At 35.3% G+C, this 22,032-nt stretch overlaps 1 protein-coding gene across 5 annotated transcripts in view; it reads left to right on the top strand.

The window, feature by feature from the left end:
• CDC27 (cell division cycle 27) overlaps positions 1-22,032 on the top strand; it is a 104,467-nt gene that overhangs the window by 75,186 nt on the left and 7,249 nt on the right. For 3 of the 5 annotated variants that reach the window (XM_027873126.1, XM_027873124.1, XM_027873128.1), the window contains 7 exons: positions 221-428; positions 914-1,086; positions 2,952-3,104; positions 3,851-4,059; positions 5,439-5,556; positions 7,388-7,516; positions 12,355-12,429. In XM_027873126.1, the coding sequence (XP_027728927.1) occupies positions 221-428; positions 914-1,086; positions 2,952-3,104; positions 3,851-4,059; positions 5,439-5,556; positions 7,388-7,516; positions 12,355-12,429 (1,065 nt within the window). The remainder of the gene's footprint in view (positions 1-220; positions 429-913; positions 1,087-2,951; positions 3,105-3,850; positions 4,060-5,438; positions 5,557-7,387; positions 7,517-12,354; positions 12,430-22,032) is intronic. The other 2 variants (XM_027873127.1, XM_027873125.1) reach the window with 1 other exon arrangement.

Genomic DNA, 22,032 nt, shown 5'->3' with positions numbered 1-22,032 from the left:
ATATTCCTTGTGAAAAAGCTTATTTCCTAAGGGGAAATTTATGTAAAATCCCATGTATCACAAAAAGCAGTGACAGTCCTAGGAAGAAGTTGATAGCTAGTGCCATTTATCTCATGGAAGACAATATTTAGCTTGTTCAAATATGCACATCTGTTTATATTCCAGTTATCTGGGATATCTATAGGGTGTCCCAAAAGTCTTTTTTTTCCTCTTTTTGCAGGAGAATAGTAAAAAGTTAAAAATGAAGTTTCCACCTAAAATTCCAAACAGGAAAACAAAAAGCAAGACTAATAAAGGAGGAATAACTCAACCAAACATAAATGATAGCCTGGAAATTACAAAATTGGACTCTTCTATCATTTCAGAAGGAAAAATATCCACCGTAACACCACAGATCCAAGCTTTCACTATTCAGAAAGCAGCAGCAGGTCTGTTTTAAGTCTTTTATAATGTCTTTACATTTGCTTCAAGTAGATTCACTTGTCATTTTAGATTATTTACGCTACTTTCATTCAGATGCCCTAATGTCTTCCATTACTACCCTTTCTTTAGAAGTTGTTGTTCAATCATTCATTTGTGTTCAACTCTTTGTGACCCCATGGATCATGGCTCATTAATACTGTCCAGGGGGTTTTTTTGTCAGAGATACTGAAATGGTTTGCCATTTCCTTCTCCAGTGGATTAAGGCAAACAGGTTAAGTGACTTGCCTACGGTCACACAGCTAGTAAGTGTCTGAGGTTGAATTTGAACTCAGGTCTTCCTGATTCCAGACCCAGTTCTCTATCTACTGAGCCACCTGCCTACCTTTTCCTTAGAAGACCATGAGACTTTTCAGGACATAGTAGCTATATTCATGTACTATACTGTTCTGCTGTGCTCTTTTACTTTATTTACTGTATTGTTTTCTCCTAGAAGGTTTGATGAGCCTTCTTCGTGATATGGGGAAAGGTTACTTAGCTTTGTGTTCCTATAACTGCAAAGAAGCGATAAACATACTGAGCCACCTCCCTTCTCACCACTATAACACTGGTTGGGTCCTGTGCCAGATTGGAAGAGCATACTTTGAACTGTCAGAATATATGCAGGTGGGTATAGAAACACATATGTACAAACAACGCATACAGACAGACAGAGATAGTGAAAATTTCCAGTTTAATCCCTGGATAAGGCTAAAATATTTAGAATATAATGTCACTGCAATAGTATTATGATTTTTCTCCTTCTTTATAACTTAAGGGAAACTGTTCTTCCTTATTTTGAAAAGTAGATAAGTTTATCTCTTTTGGGATTGTACAAGGCAAAGATGGAAAATTTACACATTTCCAGGGTAGTCTATTATAACTAATATTTATATAGTACTTTAAGATTTATAAAGCACTTTTCTTTACAGCCAAGTGAGGTAGAAAGCAGAAGTACTAATATCCTCAGACCCAGAGAAGTTAAATGACTTCTGCCCCCTGTAAAGGACTGCTGAAACCATGGGAATACAGGAGATATCCAAAGTGCTTTATGCAAACTTGATTATTAGAGTGAATTTCTGGTATATAAGAATAAGTTTTGCATGTTAGATACATAGCATGAAAAAATAATCATCAAGATTTTTATTGTTATATTTTTCCCCCTTCCCCCTTTTTCTTATCAGTTTTGATGGAAGAAAGAGCATTATTTAATCAAAGTGAACAATGCACCAAAAACATAATTTCTCTTCCTCCCAAAAAGATTTTGTGTGGTAACAATACTAATTGATTTATTTTTAAACATAGAACATTTACAACTAATAGTCAAATTGCCAAATTTGCTATATTTATTAATGGATGTTCACATAATTTTTATTTAGAGGTAAAAGCAGTATTGCTAGATAAATATGCTCAGAGAACATATTGTACCATAGCAAAGCATAGAGAGCAAGCTTTGAGTCTTGACCTTATATATAGGACCATAGCATTTAGAACTAGAAAAAACCTTTAGAGAGCATTTAGGATCAACCAACTCATTATATAAATGAGGCTATACATGTATGTGTTGTTTAGTCCTTTTCAGTTGTGTCCAACTCTTCATGACCCCATTTGAGGTTTTCTTGACAAAGATACTGGAGTGGTTTTTCATTTCCTTCTCCAGCTCATTTTACAGATGAGGAAAGTGAGGCAAACAAGGTTAAGTGACTTGCACAGGGTCACACAGCTAGGAAGTGTTTGAGGCCAGATTTGAACTCAGGAAGATGAGTCGTTCTGACTCCAGGTCTGGCACCCTATCCACTGCGCCACCTAGCTGCCCCTTTGCAAATCTTAAACACTTTATAAATGCTTTTATTGTTGTTAAAAACAAATAATACAATTTGAACAGGGAGTATATGAAGGAGAGTAATGTGAAATAAGTATAGAAAAGGACATTGTGCAATGTACTGAATGTCAGGCTAAGAAGTATTTTTCTTATAGGCAACAATCTCAGGAGATTTTTGAGCAGTAAAGTAACATGGACAGGTTTATGGTTTAGGAATATATTTTTGACAGTTGAACTAAGGATGTCCTGGTCTACTGGGATCTTAGAAAGGATGACTAAAGTAGGAATTTAGGGGTATCTTTATGTTACTTGAAATCTTGGACTTCAGGGGAAAAAATGTCAAATTTCTGGGACTCATAATAGTGGAGTGGATGATCTTCAGACTGATAGGGAGCTCTGACTTTTTGGTAGTTCCTGTACTTCATTCAATGAATACTTATTGAATGCCTCTTTTGTGCACTATGCTGTGCCAAGCACTCTGAGGGGGGATACAAGGGTGAGTTAAGATGTTTTTCCTTCCATCAGATCTTATCATCTAGCCTGGGAAGTAAGAAGTACACATACAAAGCTTGTACATGACAGTGCCTTTAGAGCAGTGCAGGCAGTGTGATCTGTATGCACTGAGGTGTTCTGTTTTGTTCTTTCTGACTAGTTTCCATTCCTATTTCAGGCAGAACGAATATTCTCAGAAGTGAGACGGATTGAAAATTACCGAGTAGAAGGCCTGGAGATCTATTCAACAACACTTTGGCATCTTCAAAAAGATGTTGCTCTTTCAGTTCTTTCAAAGGACTTAACTGACATGGATAAAAATTCACCTGAGGCATGTTGATGTTAACACTTTTATATGTAGAGTCAAATCTTGACGGTCCCTACAGAGATTGGGGGAGGGGGAACGACAATGGGATGGCAGTAACCATTTCCTGTTGTTCCCGCCCACGTACAAACTGAAATCCTAGCTCTGCTAATTCTGTCTGCGTGAGTATGGGCAAATGATTTAATTTCCCTAGGCCTCAGTCTCCTCTTTGTAAAATGGAAGGGGCGGTTGCTTAAACTTCCTTCCAGCTCTGAATCTTACAGTCATTTCCATGCACCCATGCCAAGATCCAAATGTGCCACAATAGTGAGTAGCGGAGTGCCGTGCACATAGTGGGTGCTGTTGAATTGAATGTAAATTGTTGAGATGAAACCCCATAAAATCAGTAAATTACAAGGCAGGTAATCTCATTATTAATCAAGAGAATTGACTGGAATATTATTGCTGTTAATGAGATGTTTCATGAAACAGAACATGTTTAGTTGAAACACTCATTCACTCATTCATTCATGAACACTTACTAAGTCTTTATAGCTAGTTGTTCTTCCCTTCTTTCATTTTTATAATTCAGTAGTATCTGCAAAGTATAGTGACAGTACACTCTTACACTGATGCGCTAGAATAAAGAATACCATTCAGACTGACAAATTGAATTAGCTCTATGATATAAAAAGAGTTTAGGATTTTTGTGAGTTTAGGTATTTTTGTTATGTAAACACATGTCTTAGATATATTTTATTATGTTTCATTAGGCCTGGTGTGCTGCAGGAAACTGTTTCAGTTTGCAAAGGGAGCATGATATCGCGATTAAATTCTTCCAGAGAGCTATCCAAGTTGATCCAAATTACGCTTATGCCTATACACTGTTGGGGCATGAATTCGTGTTAACTGAAGAACTAGATAAAGCATTAGCCTGTTTTAGAAATGCAATCAGAGTCAATCCTAGACATTATAATGCATGGTAAGTAAATATTAAAACATCTTAATTACAATGTTGATATTTCAGAAAGTTTTCTGTTGTATTATTTCTGAAAGTTGCTTTAATGTAGTAAACTATTACCCATCAAAGGTCTTACATGCAACAACACTTGGTGGTGGTTAAATGTTTAGCCAAATTGTTTTTTATATGAAACACACATAAAATTAAACCTTAGCTGAGCCTAATCATAAAACTATTAGAGAAAACATCAAATTTTCATTTTAACTTTTATCCATACCAAGTGTCCTAATGAGGGCTGCTAATAACTAATAACAACTAATTTGTTATTTCCATTTTTATTAAAGCATTAGAATGACCAATAGTTGAAAGGTAAGAAGAAAACTGGAAGGGAGCAAGGGGCTTAGGTAATTCACCAACTGGATAAATGGCAGCTCAGCTATATTGAAAAATATTCCTGATGTGGTTCCAGCCAAATGACATTTAATTTTTATTTATTTCTATAGCATCCACTTTCTTTGATATTCCTTGGGGAAACAATTCTTTCCAGTCTTATTTCTTACAAATATAAGAAAGGTTTTTGTTTTTCTCTCCTTCCCTCAGCACTGTATTTGTCAGCCAACTACTTACGGTTTTGCCTGATTGAGTTAAAAGACTAAGTGATAAGGGGAGAGGTGTTGATGTAATTCAGTTAAATAAGATTTTGTTAATAAGTGATTGTAATTTGATAATATTGAAAATTGCTCAGTAATATATAAAGCTTTAAATCCATTTCTTTCTGTTGGGTTTTATAATTAGTTCAATTTTATCTTTCCATTTGGTCTTAAATACGTAAGATAGCTGATCTTAGATGTTTTGTGTTGTTCTTCAACATTCACTTTTATAAGACTTTGAGTTCCAGATTTTTTTCTCCTTCCCTCCCTTCCCACTCCCCAAGATGGCAAGTAATCAGTATATAGGCTATACATGAACAATCATATTAAATGTATTTTTGTGTTGTTTTTAAATACAAATACTGTTTACCTGATATAGTCATGTAACTACATTGCTATGGAAAGCAAAAACATAGAGTAGATTTCCAACACATTTAACATGTAAGCTACTATATTGCTTCCTTGTTAAAATATTTTCTAAAGTTCTGCATTTTTTATTTTTCATAAAATTTTGAAGATAAGTACCTAACTGCATGGACTCTATTAATATTACATGTTTCTAAAAGTAGTTAGCTACCCACCTTACTAGTTTGCTTTTCACCTCACTACGAGATCACCAATGTTTTGTCACTGACTAATTCCTTTTCATTGAAGTCCCAGGGTATGAATTTTGGTTACATCTTCAGCAAGATTAGCATCTAAAAATTCCTAGCAGTTGAACTGAAATAACGCTTTCTTTTGTACTTGCAGGTATGGGTTGGGAATGATTTATTACAAACAAGAAAAATTCAGCCTTGCAGAAATGCATTTCCAAAAAGCACTTGATATAAACCCTCAAAGTTCAGTTCTTCTTTGTCATATTGGAGTTGTAAGTAGCTTTCTGTTTTAAACCAATTCAGTACACATTTATTAAGCACCTGCAAAGACGATGCAAAAGGAAGCTGGGGTGGCTGGGGGGCAGGGATGATGTTCCAAAGAGTCAAAACCAAACAGCTGCTGCTAAAAAATGGAGTTATCTGGAAAGTTCAGTTCTGAGCCCTCTTTAAAGGAAGGATTTGGGAGGAATTTAATGCTCTACCCTTCAGCCCTCTAATCAGAGGAAGAGGCAGCTGAGGGTGTTGTATCAAAAATTGAATCAGCAGGTGATTTCAGGTGATCAGCTTATCCTGAGAGGCATGTCTTTTTTTGTTTGTTTGTTTTGTTTTGTTTTTTAATACATATTATCTGAGTAAAAAATGCTATTCTTTCCCCCCCTTCCCCCCCAAAAATATGGAAATTCATTTAAACAAATTCAACTAAACAAACCCTTATTTAGTGGCTGCTCTGTGCAGAGCACTGTGCAAATTCTAAGGGCGATACAGAAATCTGCTAACTCCTCAACAAGTTACTGTAGAATAAGGAAACACGAAATGCCAAATAATACATTTACAACAGAAACTTCATGAAGCCAAGGGTAGGCTGCTTATGTGTTTTAAACACCTAGTATTTAGGATCAGGAAAACTTCCAAACAATTGAAGCTATCTAAAAGTAAGATGGGCTGCTTCAAGAGATAATAGTTTCCTACTTCATTGGAGTTCTTTCAGGAGAGACTGGATGACCACTTTTTGGATATTTTATAGGAGATTCCTTTTGGTTTTAAGTTAGATTAGCTGGCTTCCAAGGACCCTTTCAACTCTCAATTTCTGTAATTCTGGTCTTAACTTTCTGTGTAGCACAGTTTGTGTACCTGATAAAAAACAATATTTCCTAGAATCATTGCATAGACAGTGGCTTAACAATCAGAAGTAGGCAATACTTTCATGCTTTCTATTTCTCATTATTGGTGTTTTTGTTTTGGTTAAGCCTCACACCAACGTTCGTCCCATTCTGACATCTTTAGAAGGAGTGTGACAGTATATAGCCAGAAACATAGAAATGAATTTTGCGAACTGTGCTGTTATCTTTTGATCATTGATTCAATCTCTCCAAGTTTATTTTTTTCACCTTAAAAAATGGATAATAATATTTCTAACTCGCGGAATTTTGAAGAAAGCATGTTTTGTAAATGGAAAAATACTACATAAATGTGAACCATTTTTGTTCTTTTTAACAAATTATCTGGATGATAATGCTAGATAAGTATTCATTTACCTTGGCATTTCCTAAAATCATTTAGCCATGTAACATTTTGGACCAGAACCCATAATTGCTGGTAGGAATCTGGGAATATGGTAAAGGTGACACTAGACATATTAGAGCAGAATCAAAGAAATTATGCTTATTTTTATTTTGGAAAAATTGTTGCACACCAAATAATGTTTTATATATACATAATTTCATATTCATTATTTTAGAGGAGAAAGGTATTAATTAGTATTATTACTGATCTCTCTAAAATTTGGGTTTTTGAATTGTGAAGAGAAAACAAGAGTATCACTTTTTTGCATAGATTATATCAGATGCTTGCCCAGCAAGCACAACCATAATCTTTGATGCAGGTACAATCTCACTACTTAGAAATTCTGTGAGTGGCCAGTGAAAACATCTAAACAGTCTGACCAAATAATAAAGATGGCTCCATTTAACTACCTTGGTTGTGTGTGTGTGGGAGGGTGTTCATTTTTTTTATAATAGATTTGGTTCAACACTACATTATACTATATTTCCTTTTGGAAAATTGAAAGAGCGTAAAACTTTATTCTCTTAATATTTCTTATAGGTTCAGCACGCACTAAAAAAATCTGAAAAGGCTTTGGACACCTTAAACAAAGCTATTATTATTGATCCCAAGAACCCTCTATGCAAATTCCACAGAGCCTCGGTTTTATTTGCCAATGAAAAATATAAGGTAAATTAGGCAACAGTTAGTATAAAATATTGTATAAAAGTTAGTATAAATGTTGATTGACTGATTAGTTAGTTGGTATATGGGGTCTTCCTCTGGATGGTTATTGTTTTCTAGCCTGGACTTTCTGTAATTTGAGTCTTGTTTTCTTTTTATAGTCTCAAAGTCTAAGTTAGACTTTGGCTTCTTTCTGAACTGTAGGATTACCATTTTTTTCAGTACTTAATATTGGACATTTTGTTACATAAATGACATTTCTATACTTCTTTTTACTTCATTTTTAATGTTTCACTCTTTGGAGCACCCACAGATATTTATAAGTTGATAGAACAGATTGTTTTGCCTTTGAGGTACTAACCTTCTTAAATCAGGTAAGGTAGATGTGAACTAGACATTTAAGCATTGAAATAAATGCATAAGTAACAATAGAATATGCCTTTTCTCCAGTTTTATTCTCTTCTATTGGAAGGAGGAGCTAAAGTGTAGGGTAAAAATTGATAGAAGAAATTGTAATGAGGAGAGAAGTGGGTGAAGAAGGAGGGAGGAGGAAGAGAACAGAAGAAAATTGAGAAGAGACTTACATAAAATAATGCAGTTGATTTTTTTCTTGATTCAGTCTGTCATAAGCAGCCAGAAGTTGAGACAGAGAACCAAAGGAATTCAGATTAGTTTCTTACTGAAAACTCTTAGTGCATAGAAAGAAAAGGAGCCAGAAACTTCCATTTTAATTGAATCTTTCTTCCTAGAAGTTTGTTTCTTGCCCGTTCTTGTCCCATTGGTTTTTATCTTGTCACACAACATTAAATGTTCCTAAAAAGAATTTTCTACATAAAGACATTTGAGTGTCACATCACAAGAACCTATGATTTTATCTGTAGACTACTTGTAGACTTCCACTGATGTAGACTACAATTCTTGTACTCCTTAGTGGATAATTTCATGAGTTGCTCTGATCAAAAATAATCACCATTTGTTGGCCAACTCTGGTGATAAACCTACCTACATTTTGGCTGGTCAGTTTGTAACTGAACCTGTGATCAAGCTTAGTAGGACCTGCTGGAATTTGTGCTCAGCTGGCATAGCATTTGAGAATTCTAGGTTGTTTCTTTGCTATGACAAGGCAAGGATGAAGACTTTAATGGAGTCAGCATCTCTCTAACTTGTCTAGCTATTATGCTGCTCTCCTATTCCTCTTTTGATACCATCTTTGGACAGTAATAGACACTTGCTAGTCCTGCTATCTCTCTCTGCTTAATTTTGATCCTTTCTCAGAAATCTAAGTATTACTTTTCTACTTTAGGCTTTCCCTTATACTTTCCTCTTTGACATTTTTGACACTGTAATCTACCATATTTTTTGGTCTCATGTCATCTTATTTCTGTTACTATTATTCAGTTTATGCTTCAGTGAGGATTTCTATTTTCTCAAGAAAATGGCTTCTTTCTTTTGCAATTATGCCAGTAGAGGGATTTGATTTAAATTTATTGTGCATGAGAAACATCATAAGAGATAATATACCAGGTATGAATATATCATAGATTAAATCAGCCCTTAAAAATTTTTTCCAGAAATTTCTGGTCAGGTGTAGTGTCCTGACAGTGGTGGTAGCAGTGGCCATATGGCCATTTAGAGGCAATAGCCTCTAACTTAACTGTGTCTCCAGCCCTTCATTCACTTATGATTTAGCTATATGTCATGAAAATGTATTTTGCCTGGCAATATGCCCCTGTATCAACCTGAGGCTTGGAAAACAGATTAGCCTCTTGATTGGAAACTGTCAAGTAAACCCAAGATGGAGGACCCAGGAGTAGTAGACCTCAGCCTGATCTTTCAGTTAAAAGTTGTTGGTCCCTGTAATATCCTACTCAAAGTTTAGCCGCTTCATTTCATGAAAATTTTAAGCTCTCTACTTTTTCAGTCAATAATTCTGTCATTTTACTGACCACTAGGGGGAGTAATTGCCTGAGTATTTTCATTTTGTTTTTTGATGTTTTGATGGTTCTTAAAACATTTTCTTTTATAAGCCAAACCTACTAGTAATACTCTTAAATTGAATATTAAAGATAAAATTTTCTTAGAACAGTAGAACCAGAATTTCACAAGAACTTAAGTGATCTATTGTAGAAGCAATACAATATAATGGAAAAAGACCTGGAAACCTTTTTTTTTTTTGGCCACTTATGAGTTTTGTGATTATGGTCAAGTCAGATAGCCTCTCTGAACCTCAGTTTCCTCATCAGTTTCCTCAATTTCCTAATACACTACTGATCTCACAAGTTCGTTAAGAAGAAAGCACTTTGTAAAATATAAAGTGCCATATATAATAATTATTGTGATGATGCATGGTGTTGATAAACAATGATACTCCAAGTGCTTAAGTAAAATATCTATAATATCTATTGTAAATATATTTTAAATATATTGTAAATATATTTTAATATCCTTAATATCTATTGTAAATATATTTTTAGCTGAGTATATTGAAAAACAATAGAATATTTCCCCAAACCTAGAACATTTCATCAATAATAGTATTCTCCTTTATCCACAGATCATTGAAATGATGGTATCCTTATTATAATAGATGTATATATTTGAGAGCAAATGACTTATTTCAGGTCATTCAATTGCAAAACTTGAAATCTATAAAATTTACTCTAACCAAATACCTATATTTCTCAAAAAATATGCTTTCATTTCAAATTATCATACTTACAAGAACAGAATTTGAGACTGTGCCAGAAGAGATTTATGTCAAAGAAGCTGTGGCATTCCTGTTATTTAATAACTAGAATATGATAGTTTGGCCTTGCTATTGGATATTCTTCAATGCCATATATCTTTTATGTACATTCAAATGTGTGCTTCTAGAGTTTAAACAAATTTTTAAGTCTAATGTAGAAGAAGGAAAACCCTCATTATTTCTGAAGTGTTGTGTTGTTTTGATTAGGCCTCTTGTTGAAAAGTCCTTTAAAATATGAAGGTATCAGATGTCTTATAATAATTTCAGTAGTCCTTTATCTAATGAGGTTTGACTACTGTTATTATCAAGAGACGTGTATCTAGCACATTCTTCTTTTAATTTTCATTCTTTATATCTCCAAAGCCTCACATTCAAATATTCTACTTCCTTGTGTGGTATAAAGGAAGCAAGACAGTTGTTCCTGAACAATCCTGTAAATCAGTCTTGTCCATCCCTTTGCACACATGCACGGAGCCCATACTTCCCTTTGGTTTCATTGTCTCAACACCAATTAGTAGTTAGAAAGAGGAAAAGGATTAGAGATGCATTGACTTGTTGTTCTTCTTGTAGCACATACACACAAAACAACATAAATAATTTTAAACAACTAACTGATCATTCAGTTCGATAAACGCTTATCAAGTGCCTCTCTAACTTGATGTAGTGGATAGAGTCGGCTTTGGAGGCTCTGTGACCTTTGACACTTACCATGTTACCCTGGGCCAGTTTGATTATAAGTTCCAGAGATGGTGCTTACCTAGTTGGCAACCTCACCCTGGAGTTCCCTACACCAATGAAATCCCAGGCCAGTCCTGTCCTCATCCTTGTCCCTAAGAACACTTCAAAAAGTAGAGTGCACAGAGCTCATCAGCTCTTAGTTTTAAATGACCTTGTTGTCTGTAATCATAATTTTAAAATCTGTAAAAGCCAAGGGATGCTTCATTTTATTTTCTTAAGATTAATGTTCTTAAACATTTGGAGTATGCATATCATCAATATATAAATATAGATCCTCTGAAAGAGGGAGGGGGTGCCTTATTTTCTAAACTTTAAAAAGAGGGAAAAAACTAAAAATTTTTTCAAGAATGTATATAAAAAATAGTATCACTTTTTCGTTGTATTCATTCATTCATTCAATAAGTATTTGAGTACATAGTTTGTATAAGGTACTTTACTAGACTTACTGCTGCCTTCCAGAACCAGGCTTCCCCATTCACTGACACCTTTATTTACCCATTTGACATCTTCACTGTCTTTGGCCATTGCCTTTCATTGGTGTTTTCTCATCTATAAATAAAAACACAGTTCCATCTTTCAACTTTTTGTTCACTTTTTCACTGTAAAGCTCTTTAGATATAAAATTTTTGTTTAATTTTCTTGTTTTTCCCTTCACAGTAGTTTAATGTTAATATGTATTTGTATATTAGAAAGACTGGGTGCAGCTAGATGGCACAGTGGATAGAGCACCAGCCCTGGATTCAGGAGGACCTGAGTTCAAATCCAGCCTCAGACACATAACACTTAACTAGCTGTGTGACCCTGGGCAAGTCACTTAACCCCATTGCCTAGCCAAAAAAAGAAAAAAAAGAAAAAGAAGAAAGAGTGGTAGTATATTCAATACAACCTCCAAGATACAGTTTTAAAAATGACAACTTTAAAAGAAAATCTGCAGGGAAACTATCACTTTCCTTTTTACTTTAAAGATAGAATATGAGGCTAATTTAAGTTTGGGGTAGGGGAATATTGAAAGGACTTGCCTTTGTTACAGAGGAAGAATATTCATAGTATTAGACCAGGATTAGACCAGGACTATTAGTAGTTTTCAGTAGGATCTTAACCTAAAATGATGAACCAAAGATTTATTTTCTCTTTTGTTAATATTGTTTTTCAGGTGAGCACTTTACTTTTTCTTTGGCTTTTATTAGTGTGTGCATTTTGTTTTCATAGTTGCCAGCCAGAACTGAAAAATACTGAAGTACACCTGGAGATAATTTTTAAGATGGTTTTAAAAATCTATAAAACAGTAATTTTTTTTTGTTCAGAACTTGTAGCATTTTATCTATTATTCTGAGACTTAATTGTGTTTTCTCTCTTTCAGTCTGCTTTACAGGAACTTGAAGAATTGAAACAGATTGTTCCCAAAGAATCTCTCGTTTACTTCTTAATAGGAAAGGTAAAAGCTGGAGCTGTAATCCTGAAATAAGACTTTCATAAACAAAACTAACTTTCATAAAGAGCAAATCTAAGATGCCATGTATTAGGTGCTCTCTGGAAATACAAATTAAGCAGACAGCACTCACCCTTAAGGACCAAATATATGGGAGAAAAGAAAATCTTAAGAAAATACATAACCAAAACATATAAGCAAGTATTTAACTAATTATAACTTTGTTTGGAGATCAGAATGTGGAGAGCAGGTTAATCTGGGGAATATTATAGAAGAAAGCTAAGCAATTTTAAGAGGGAAAGCGTATTTCAGCAGAAGAGAGAGATGAAGAAAATTTCATCAGAGTTAGTGCAGTATTTTTGAATGTTACAAATGCACATTGATTGGTAAGAAGAGCATTACATGGTCCATTGTTTTGAGATTTACTGAATTTTTCTGTGTTTTGCATTATTTTATGCAACATCATATATTTCATTTGCCAGAAATGTACCACATTAGGGATTTGGAAAGAGAAGGGAAATATGGAATCACACAAAAGGGAGGCTGTAGGGTATAATAGGGTGTGCTTAACCTTGAAGATTTGGCTATACATTTAATAATAAGTGTGCGAATGTGACTATATTTTTATCAACTAAGACTAAGACCTTTAAGAGTAATATTGCCATCACTTATCTCAAACTTATATTTCATTTTAAGCTGTGGAAAGCACTTTTCTCATAATTTTTAATCAGCAAGCATTCTGTGCTAGGCACGTAATACAAAGACAAAAGTGAAATAGTCCCTGCCCTCAAGTAACTACATTCTAGTCAGGGGAGAACAACTTGTGCATATACATGTATATCCAAAGAGATAGAAGATAATTTGGAATGAGGAAGGTGTTGGTAGCTAGAGGATTATGCAAAGCTTCTTGTACAAGATGGCACTTGAACTGAGCCTTGAGAGAAGCTGAAAGTCCTAAGGAGATAAAGGGCCGAGGCATGAAGACAGGAATGTGGTGCCTTAATATATAGACCCGTGAGTCATATTCATAGTGATGACACTTGAACCCATAGAAGCTGATGAACTCTCCAAGTGAGAGGTTGTAGAGTAGCGAAAGAAGAGTCCAAGACACAGTCTTGACAGTACATGTATTTAGTGGTCATGATAGGATGATCCAACAGAATCTGAGCAGAGTGGTCAAGCAGGTAGGAAAAGAACCACGAGAACAATGTCACCATCAACAGTATTCAACGTGTTCAACAGTGTCAAATGCTGCAAAGATACCACAGTAGGTATTTAGCTCTCAAAACATTACTATCTCCAATTTATAGGTGAGGAAACTAAAATTTAACAAAGCTCAGTGACATACCCAGTGTTACACCTGGAGATTCAAACCCAGGTCTTCTAACTCCAAGGCCAGTATACTTTTCACTCTATCATAATTTGTGGCAAAGGGACACTGTAAAGGCTTGCAAGACCAGTCTAATAAGGAGTCTGGACTTTGCCTTTATACCTTTAAATCACAGAGTTACAGGGGAAGAAGGCTGTTGAAGCATGGTGGCAAAGTCCAAAGAGTTACATTAACAGAACTATAGAACAAAATTCAGTACCTTTTATCTACTGGAACAATCAGTTGAAAGGTTAATATTTAAGCCTCGTCAGAACACAAAGCAGTTTTTCAAGACTAAAAAATTGGACACTTGTCATTTCACCTTGGCACTTCATTGTCCAAACACTCCTAGTACTTGTTTAATGGTTATGTGGTTAGAATTGGGTCACTCCTCTTCTTTCCATTGGCTGTCCTTTTCAGTGTAGAAACCTCTTGCCAGCAACCTGCATTTGTAACTGCCACATCAGACTGTTCCTCTCATTGGTCCCAGGGCCTTCAGACCTTCTGAGCTTACAAAGTTTCTGCCAATCCTAGGATAATTTGATTGTCTTAGTGTGGTAGAAGAAGGAGAGAGTTGGGGGGGGTGGGTAAGGGGAGCAGGAAATGGTATTACAGAATTTAGAATTCAGTTCTCCCATCATAGTTGGGAGGTTCAAAGCCTGTCTTCTATAAAGTCCTATGCCTGTCCAGCCTAGATCATGAAATTGAACATTTAGATCTAGGAAGGACCTTAAAGATCATCTAGTCCAATCCCTTTGTTTTATAGTTTTGGGAACTAAGGCTCAAAGAGGTTGTGACTTGTCCACGGTAAATTAGTAACAGAGTCTGGATTAATCATGGCCAGGTATCATTGAGCATATCTGTATTCCTAGAACTTTGTAATTCTGAATCTGACCTCTCAGATGATTGAGCCCAGCCTATATATTACAGGCACTCAATAAACTTTTAAGATAATATAATGTTTTTATCTCTTGGTATCTTGGAGAGAGTTTCTTTGATATCTCCACAGTTTGCCTTCTTAGTTGGTTAAAGATAGTTGGCTTTCCTGACAACGTACCACAAAGAAGCTAATACCCACGAGGAAATTCAGAATATGCTTACAATGTTAGAACTTTACAGCTGTGAAGGATCTCAGAGATAATCTAATCTAGAGCCCTTATTTCATGGATGAGGAAAGTGAGGCCCAGAGAAGGCAAGAATCTTGCCCAAGGCCAACCAGGCATTAAGGTTAGGTTCCAGGGAAACATATTCTTTAAAAGTTCCCTGTCCTCAAGGAGCTTAAATTCTGTTGGGTGAACAGTACGTATACATATAAATATACAAAACATATACACAATATGAAGTAATTTTTGAAGAGAGGCTCCAGCAGCTTGGTGGGAATCAGGAAAGGAAATTCAATAAATATTTATTAAGCACCTACTATTTGCCAGACACTGTGCTAAGTGCTCGAGATACAAATAACAAAAAAGACAGCCCCTGTCCTCAAGGAGCTTACAATCTAATGGGAAAAGACAGCACACAAAAGGAAGCTGAAAAGCAAAGGGAGACAGGGCACCAAGGGGCATAATGTCCCTTAAAGGCCAAGCAATGCTGCTGGTGAAAAATGGAGAGTTACCTGGAAAGTTCAGATCTGCAGCTTGAGAGGAATTGATTGCTCCAGCCCTCCAATCAAAGAGGAAAAGCAGCTGAAGGAGTTGAGAGTAGTAGGTATCAAAAACTGAGTCAAGCAGCATGGTGATGAGATTTCAAGTGATCAGGTTATCCTGAGTAGCATTGAATGTTACAAGTGAGGAACAACAAAAAGGTCAATTTTTCTAGACCATAGAATTAGTGAATATGAGTAATGCGTAAAAGTTAGAAAGGTATGTTGGGGCCAAGTTATATAGAGGATTTTAAATGCCAAATTGAAGAGTTCATATTTGACATTAAGGATAATGGGGGAGTTTACTGAGTAGGGGATTGAATGTACTATATGAATCAGACCTATGCTTTAGGAAAATCACTTTGGCGACTGTGGGGAGGATGGATTAGAGAAGGTAGATATCTGAATCAGAAAGACCAATTAGGAGGCTGGCCAGAGGCAATGAGAGCCTGAACCAGAATAATGATTGTGGATAGAGAGGGGGGTAGATAGGAAAGGTTGTGAAAGAAGAATTGGCATGATTTGGTGACTGATTTAGATATGGGGGAGAAAGCAGGAGATATAGAGGAAGACTAGTTACAGAGGCTGCTAGTTGGTACATGGAATAGAACATTGGACCTGGAGTCAGGAAGTCCTGTATCAAATGCAGCCTCAGGCACTTAATAGCTGGATGACCCTGGGCAAGTCACCTAACCTTTCTCTATGCCTCAGTTTCTTCATTTTTAAAATGGGGATAATAGCACTTAACCTCCCAGTGTTGTTGTGAGAATCAACCACTATATTTATATAGTGTTTTGCAAATTGTAAAGCTATAAATGCTAGCTATTATCATGACTCCAAAGTTCCAAACCTGGGTGACTGGAAAAAGCATAACATGCTTGACTGTGTTGGGTATGAGATGCCTGTGAGACATCCTATTTAAAATATCCAACTAGGACTTAGTGATCCCGTAGTGGAGCTAAGGAGAAAGTGCTTTATCTCTCCTTATTTTATGTATAAGGACTGTATTTGTCTTATAGAAGGAATTTTATAGGATCCCTTCTTTCCCTATCATTGCACTCAGCTTACGTAATACTGGAATTTTCTTTTTTTGATAGAATTCATTTGTAAATACATCTGGGTCTGGAATAATTTTGGTTGAGAATTCCTTGATGAGTTACACAGTTTCTTTTTCTGAGACTGGGTTGTTTTAATTCCCTATTTCTTATTTTGTTAATATGCATATTTTATATTTTTGTAAGTATTAATCTGTCAGCCTTGTTGGCATATAATTGGGTAAAATAGTTTCTAATTTGGTTTTCTAATTTTTAGAAAATACTGAATTAACTAATAGTTTATTTCGTTAGGTACCCTTTCCTTTCCCTCTTTTTTTTTAATGGCTCTTTTTTTTTCTGTCAATTTTAATCTCTTCTTTGGTTTTCAGAATTGTTTTTGTGTTTGTTGAAGTTTTTTGATTTGTTGCCTTTCTGATTTTTTTCTACATGCATACCCATTTCATTGATCTGTTTTCTTCTTTATTTTGCTGATGAAAGTGTTTAGTGATATATTTTTCCTTAAGAACTTACTTTGGCTTCATCTCAGCACATTATCTTATGGTTGGTATTTTCTTGGATGAAATTATCTATTGTTTCTATGATTTTTTTTGACCTATCAATTGTTTATGATTGAGTTACTTTTTCTCCATTTAATTTAGATTCTTTCTTCATTTGAACCCTTTATTGTTGATACCTTTTTTCTAACCAAAATTTTAATGAAGTAATTGACTTGTTTCTCTTTTTTTTAGATTTCCCTAAGTCTACCAAGGTCATGTTGAGGTCCCCAATTATTATGGTTTTACTATCTATTTGTTCCCGTAATTATCTACCTTTATTTATTTGAGAGGCAGCTTGGCTTAGTGGATAGAGAACTGACCTCAGAGCAAGGAAGACCTGAAGGGTCAAGTCTTCCCTCCGGCACATACTGATCATCTGACCATCGGCAATTTGCTTAATGATTTTATGAACAAAAATAAATCAAATTAAAAAGTATGAACAATTCCCTTACAAAAAATACATAAAGTGTAGTTAGCCTTTCTTCACCAACTTTCTGCCAAATTATTTTCATTTGGTGAAATTTTTTTTCTATTTCTTAAGCTACCTGGGCCCTTGCTCATTTACAAACCCAGTGCAACAGTGTAATTGTTAATTACTTATTTGAAGGATCAAAGATTTTATTGGCAAAATACTTCTTCCATTAAAAATGACTTTAGGAGATGGTCTTCAGCAGTTACTGTGGCCATCATTCTGTGATGATGAATGCCTCCAACCTTAGCAAGGCTTGTCCTCAGATTATAGATGTAGTCATTAAGTTCATATTCTGAGCCTTGCTCACCTGTGTTCTAATAGCATTGCTCCCAAGAATTCATTGTAATGAGGCATCTCATTAAATATACTTGCTAGTGTTAGCTAAATTCCATATTGAGACAATGCATTCTTTTAAAGGCTTGTGATCCAGAGTGTTGGCTTCTTAAGCATATGAAATGTGCTTGATATATTTACCATGATCATAAAGAAATATCTCAGGTATATTCTAACATCCATTCAGTTGTCTTGAAAAGTTAAATTAATCATTTCAAACAGGACAGAGGTTAAACTCCAAATCACCCAGTAGTATAAAATAGTATAATTAGGGTTACCTTATGCATTATGAAAATGCTTTCTTTCCACTATACAGTATCGTTTATTGCCTCATACATAGAACATCAATGTGTTTATCTCCTTCTCAGCAAGGTTCATATTTCATTGATGTTAGTACTTTCCATCTTCTTGTCATCTTGTATAATCTGGATCCACTGATCCCCCTGGGGCCTTCCTTTGCTTTTTCTAATATCTCTGAGGGTACCAATGTGGCATTCTGTATACATTTCTTTTTCCATTTACACACACACACATTCTCACTGTTGTCTTTTTCATTGATTCTCATTGAATCATTAGTAATCATTAGGTCATCTTTAGTAATATACTTCATGCAGCCTACTTCCATTGCCCTTTGGGTGACTTAGGAATTTGGTTTTCCTAAGATAAGTTCACCGTGTACTGTGATTTGCAGGCATAAAGCATTACTAGAATATTGTTGCAAAAAATATGGGCTTTTACAAAGATTGTATATAAAGTATGTGACTATTGATTAAGGAATGATAAAACAGTTTGTGGTACATTAATGTAACAGAATATTACTGTGCCATAAGAAACAGTGAACATGAAAAGTTTAGAAAAGCATGAGAAGCCTTATCTGAACTCATGCAGAGTTCAGAAATAATAAGCAAAACCAAGAATATTATATATACAATGACTACAAAAATGTAAATGAAAAAAGAAAAAAAAAAGCCAAGTGCTGCAAAATTTTAATGACCAATCTTGGTCCCAGAGAAGAGATGAGAAATCCCTCCCCCTGCAAAGAAGGGGAACTATCCATATCATATCATATCCTCAGACTTAGTTGATGCATTGGTTACTTTTGCTAAACTGTTTTCTCCTTTTGTTTTTATTCTTAGTAACAAGAGGAAAGCAGGGAAATATATATTTATAAATGGAAATTTTGTAAATGCAGTAGAAAATTTTTTTTAAGTTTTTTGTGTGTGTGTCAGCAAGCAAATTGGGATCATTGAAAACTGTATGCAGTCTAATTTGATTTCCTATTCAGTTCTAAGCCCAAATCACTATTTATCTGCAGTTGCTATACTAGATCATTGCAGTATAACTTTAGAACTGGAAGAGATTTTACTAAGGGAAGACAATACACTAAGGAAGCTGTAAGAGGTAGGAGAGTGTTTCTAGCAAAGAGACTAAGTAGAGCTGCTGTTGGTAAATGAAAATACGTGGAAAAATTTGAATCCTCTCTAAAGAGATGCCTTAGGGGGAATTCATTGCTCAGTTTTCCAGAAATAGAGGAAAGGCAACTGAAGATGCTGAGTTACTTTTCAAGATGATGAGATTCCAGGTGTTGGGTTTATCCTGGGGGAAGCAAAATGTTCATGGAGTCAAAACCAAGCAGAGGAGATGATGGTAAATGATTAATTAATGATCATTAAATAAAGTCGTATCCCTGGTCACGCCTTTATGATTTTAACAGACATAAGACATATTGTCCCATTTTTATTGGTTTTTTTTGTTTGTTTGTTTTGGTGAGGCAATTGGGGTTAAGTGTAGAGGTATTGTTAATATAAATTTTATTGATACCTTTTGTTTTTGAATCACAATCATTTCTGCTCATAGTCTCCTACCCCACTTTGAAATGTAATCTTTGTAACAACTGAAAACAATTAAGTAAAATTGAAGCCATTTCGTCATTGGAGTATACTACAGAGGGAGAGAAAGAGGAAATAAGTGAGGATTTGAGAAAATACCACAAGCCTGGTATAGAGACATGGTATAATAGTAATGAGGGACTTTGATTATCCAGTTATCTCCTAAAGCACTCTACAAAGATAGAGTAGACTAGTATCAAAGTCAAAAGGCAGAGGAAATCTCAAAAGGAAATTCTATTCTGGATCTTATCCTCACTAACAGGGAATAGCTAGCTGCTGGGTTAGAAATGATGGGAAGCCTAGGGAGGAGTGACTGTTTTATTCTAGAATTTGTAATAGATGAGAAGTCTAGGCATAGTCCTGACATGCACCCTAGGTTATAGAAAAGTCTACCTCAAAGGATTTAGAGGGCGGATAAGTAGGATCCCGTTCTTCTGTTTCCTTCTTTGGGTCTAGTCCAAGAATACAAGGAATTTACCTTTCTTTTTATCAGCCTCAGTTCATTATGAGTTTAAACATTCCTAATAGTATTCTTGTATAGCTGTCGCATTTTGTATTTATTCTTAACCTGCTCTTGCTTCTAACTTCGGTACAAGTCTTAAAAACCTGAATTGGTTGATGATTTCCCTGTGTTTCCACATTGTTCTTATGCAGCTCTACTCTTTACTCCTCAGTGGAATTGTTTATCTTTAAAATATCATTTTTCTTCTTATCCCTCCTGACTTCCCCTGTAGAATATTAGCCCATGGAACCCTTCCTATCCTTTCTCTGCAGTTTTCGAAATCTGCTTCCCTGAAATACAGATTATGTCAGACTTTGACTTTCTTTGCCTTCTCTATCACAAATCCTGCCACATCTTCCTCCCCTGATTGCTGGGTTTTCTAACATGAGTGTTTGCCATGCTGTTTTGTCCCCCTCTTACTTATCCTGTGGCCCTTGAATGACATTTACCTTTCCAGAGATAAAAGATGTTCCACAGAAGACTACATTATTACCACCACACAGTTGATCAAAAATATAGAGGAACACAAGATCTTACTGTGCTTGTTGCTTATTTTTTTTAAATAAAGTTGTTTATGTTTTTATTTGTTTTATGTACCATAATTTCCCCTAGTACCTCCCCTCTTCTCTGTCACCAAGAACCATCCCATGTAACAAATAACATCTTAAAGACAAAAAGAAAAAAATCAGCAGAAACTAATCAGTGCATCAGAAAAAAAATTCTGAAAATAGGTGCAATGTACATACTTGTATACTTTCCACCTCTTCAAAGGAGAATGATTAGGGTCTCTTTGGTCCTGCTTGATCCTATTTGTAATTTTGTCACATTCAGTTTTGATTTTTTTTTTTTTGGTCTTTCTGTTTACATGGTTGTAGTTATTGTGTATATTTTTTTTTCCTGGCTCTGATTATTTCACTTTGCAGCAGTTCATATAGATCTTTCCGTGTTTCTCTAAATTTATCATATTCATCATTTCCTACAGCATAGTAATTAAAAACAGAAAGCATTTGGTACATGAGAGTAAAACTCTGCCTTAAAGTTTCTCCTTCAACAATGACTACCATACATGCATCAAAATTATGTAAGATTGCTTGAAGATACAACAACAGAAAGAACTTTGTCCAGTGATCTGAACATTCCTATCAAGGGAGGCATATGCTATACAAGGAGTCTATGTGGTCTCCAAAGGTATTCATTCATCACTCTCAGGGAAGAGATCCAGCTCAGAGCCTAAATTGAAGAGTGGAGGAATCCTCCCTCTATAGATCGTTACCTCCAGATGTTCTGATTTGACATAATTCTTATTGCAACAAGCTCCACAACTTTACAGAACCTCTTAAATTAGATCTTTAAGCACTCAAAAGCTTAGCCAGCTCTCCACTCAAGGAAGGTTCCTTCCACATTGGATAAACCCATTGGGAAATTTATGGGAGGAAATGGATCAAAGTTGCACAGTAAGGGCAGTCATGGATGGGTTGTGGTCTACACATCATTGAAGAGAACATCCAGTTAGTCAACAATCAACAAGCATTTAGCAACCTCTGTGTACCAAGGGCAGCTAGGTGACATAGGGGATAAAGTGCCAGGCCTGGAGTGAAGAAGAATCATCTTTATGAGTTCAGATCTGACCTCAGACACTTCCTAGTTGTGTGATCCTGGGCAAGTCACTTAACCCTGTTTGACTCAGTTTCCTTATCTGTAAAATGAGTTTGAGAAGGAAATGGAAAACCACCAAAGTATCTTTGCCAAGAAACTCCAAATGGAGTCACAAAGAGTCAAACACAACTGAAAAACAACTGAATAACTGTGTC

This window comes from Vombatus ursinus, unplaced genomic scaffold (genome assembly GCF_900497805.2).
Source record: "Vombatus ursinus unplaced genomic scaffold, bare-nosed wombat genome assembly UNPS02014801.1, whole genome shotgun sequence".
Lineage (NCBI taxonomy): Eukaryota > Metazoa > Chordata > Mammalia > Diprotodontia > Vombatidae > Vombatus > Vombatus ursinus.
This window is presented reverse-complemented; position numbering and strand designations above follow the sequence as displayed.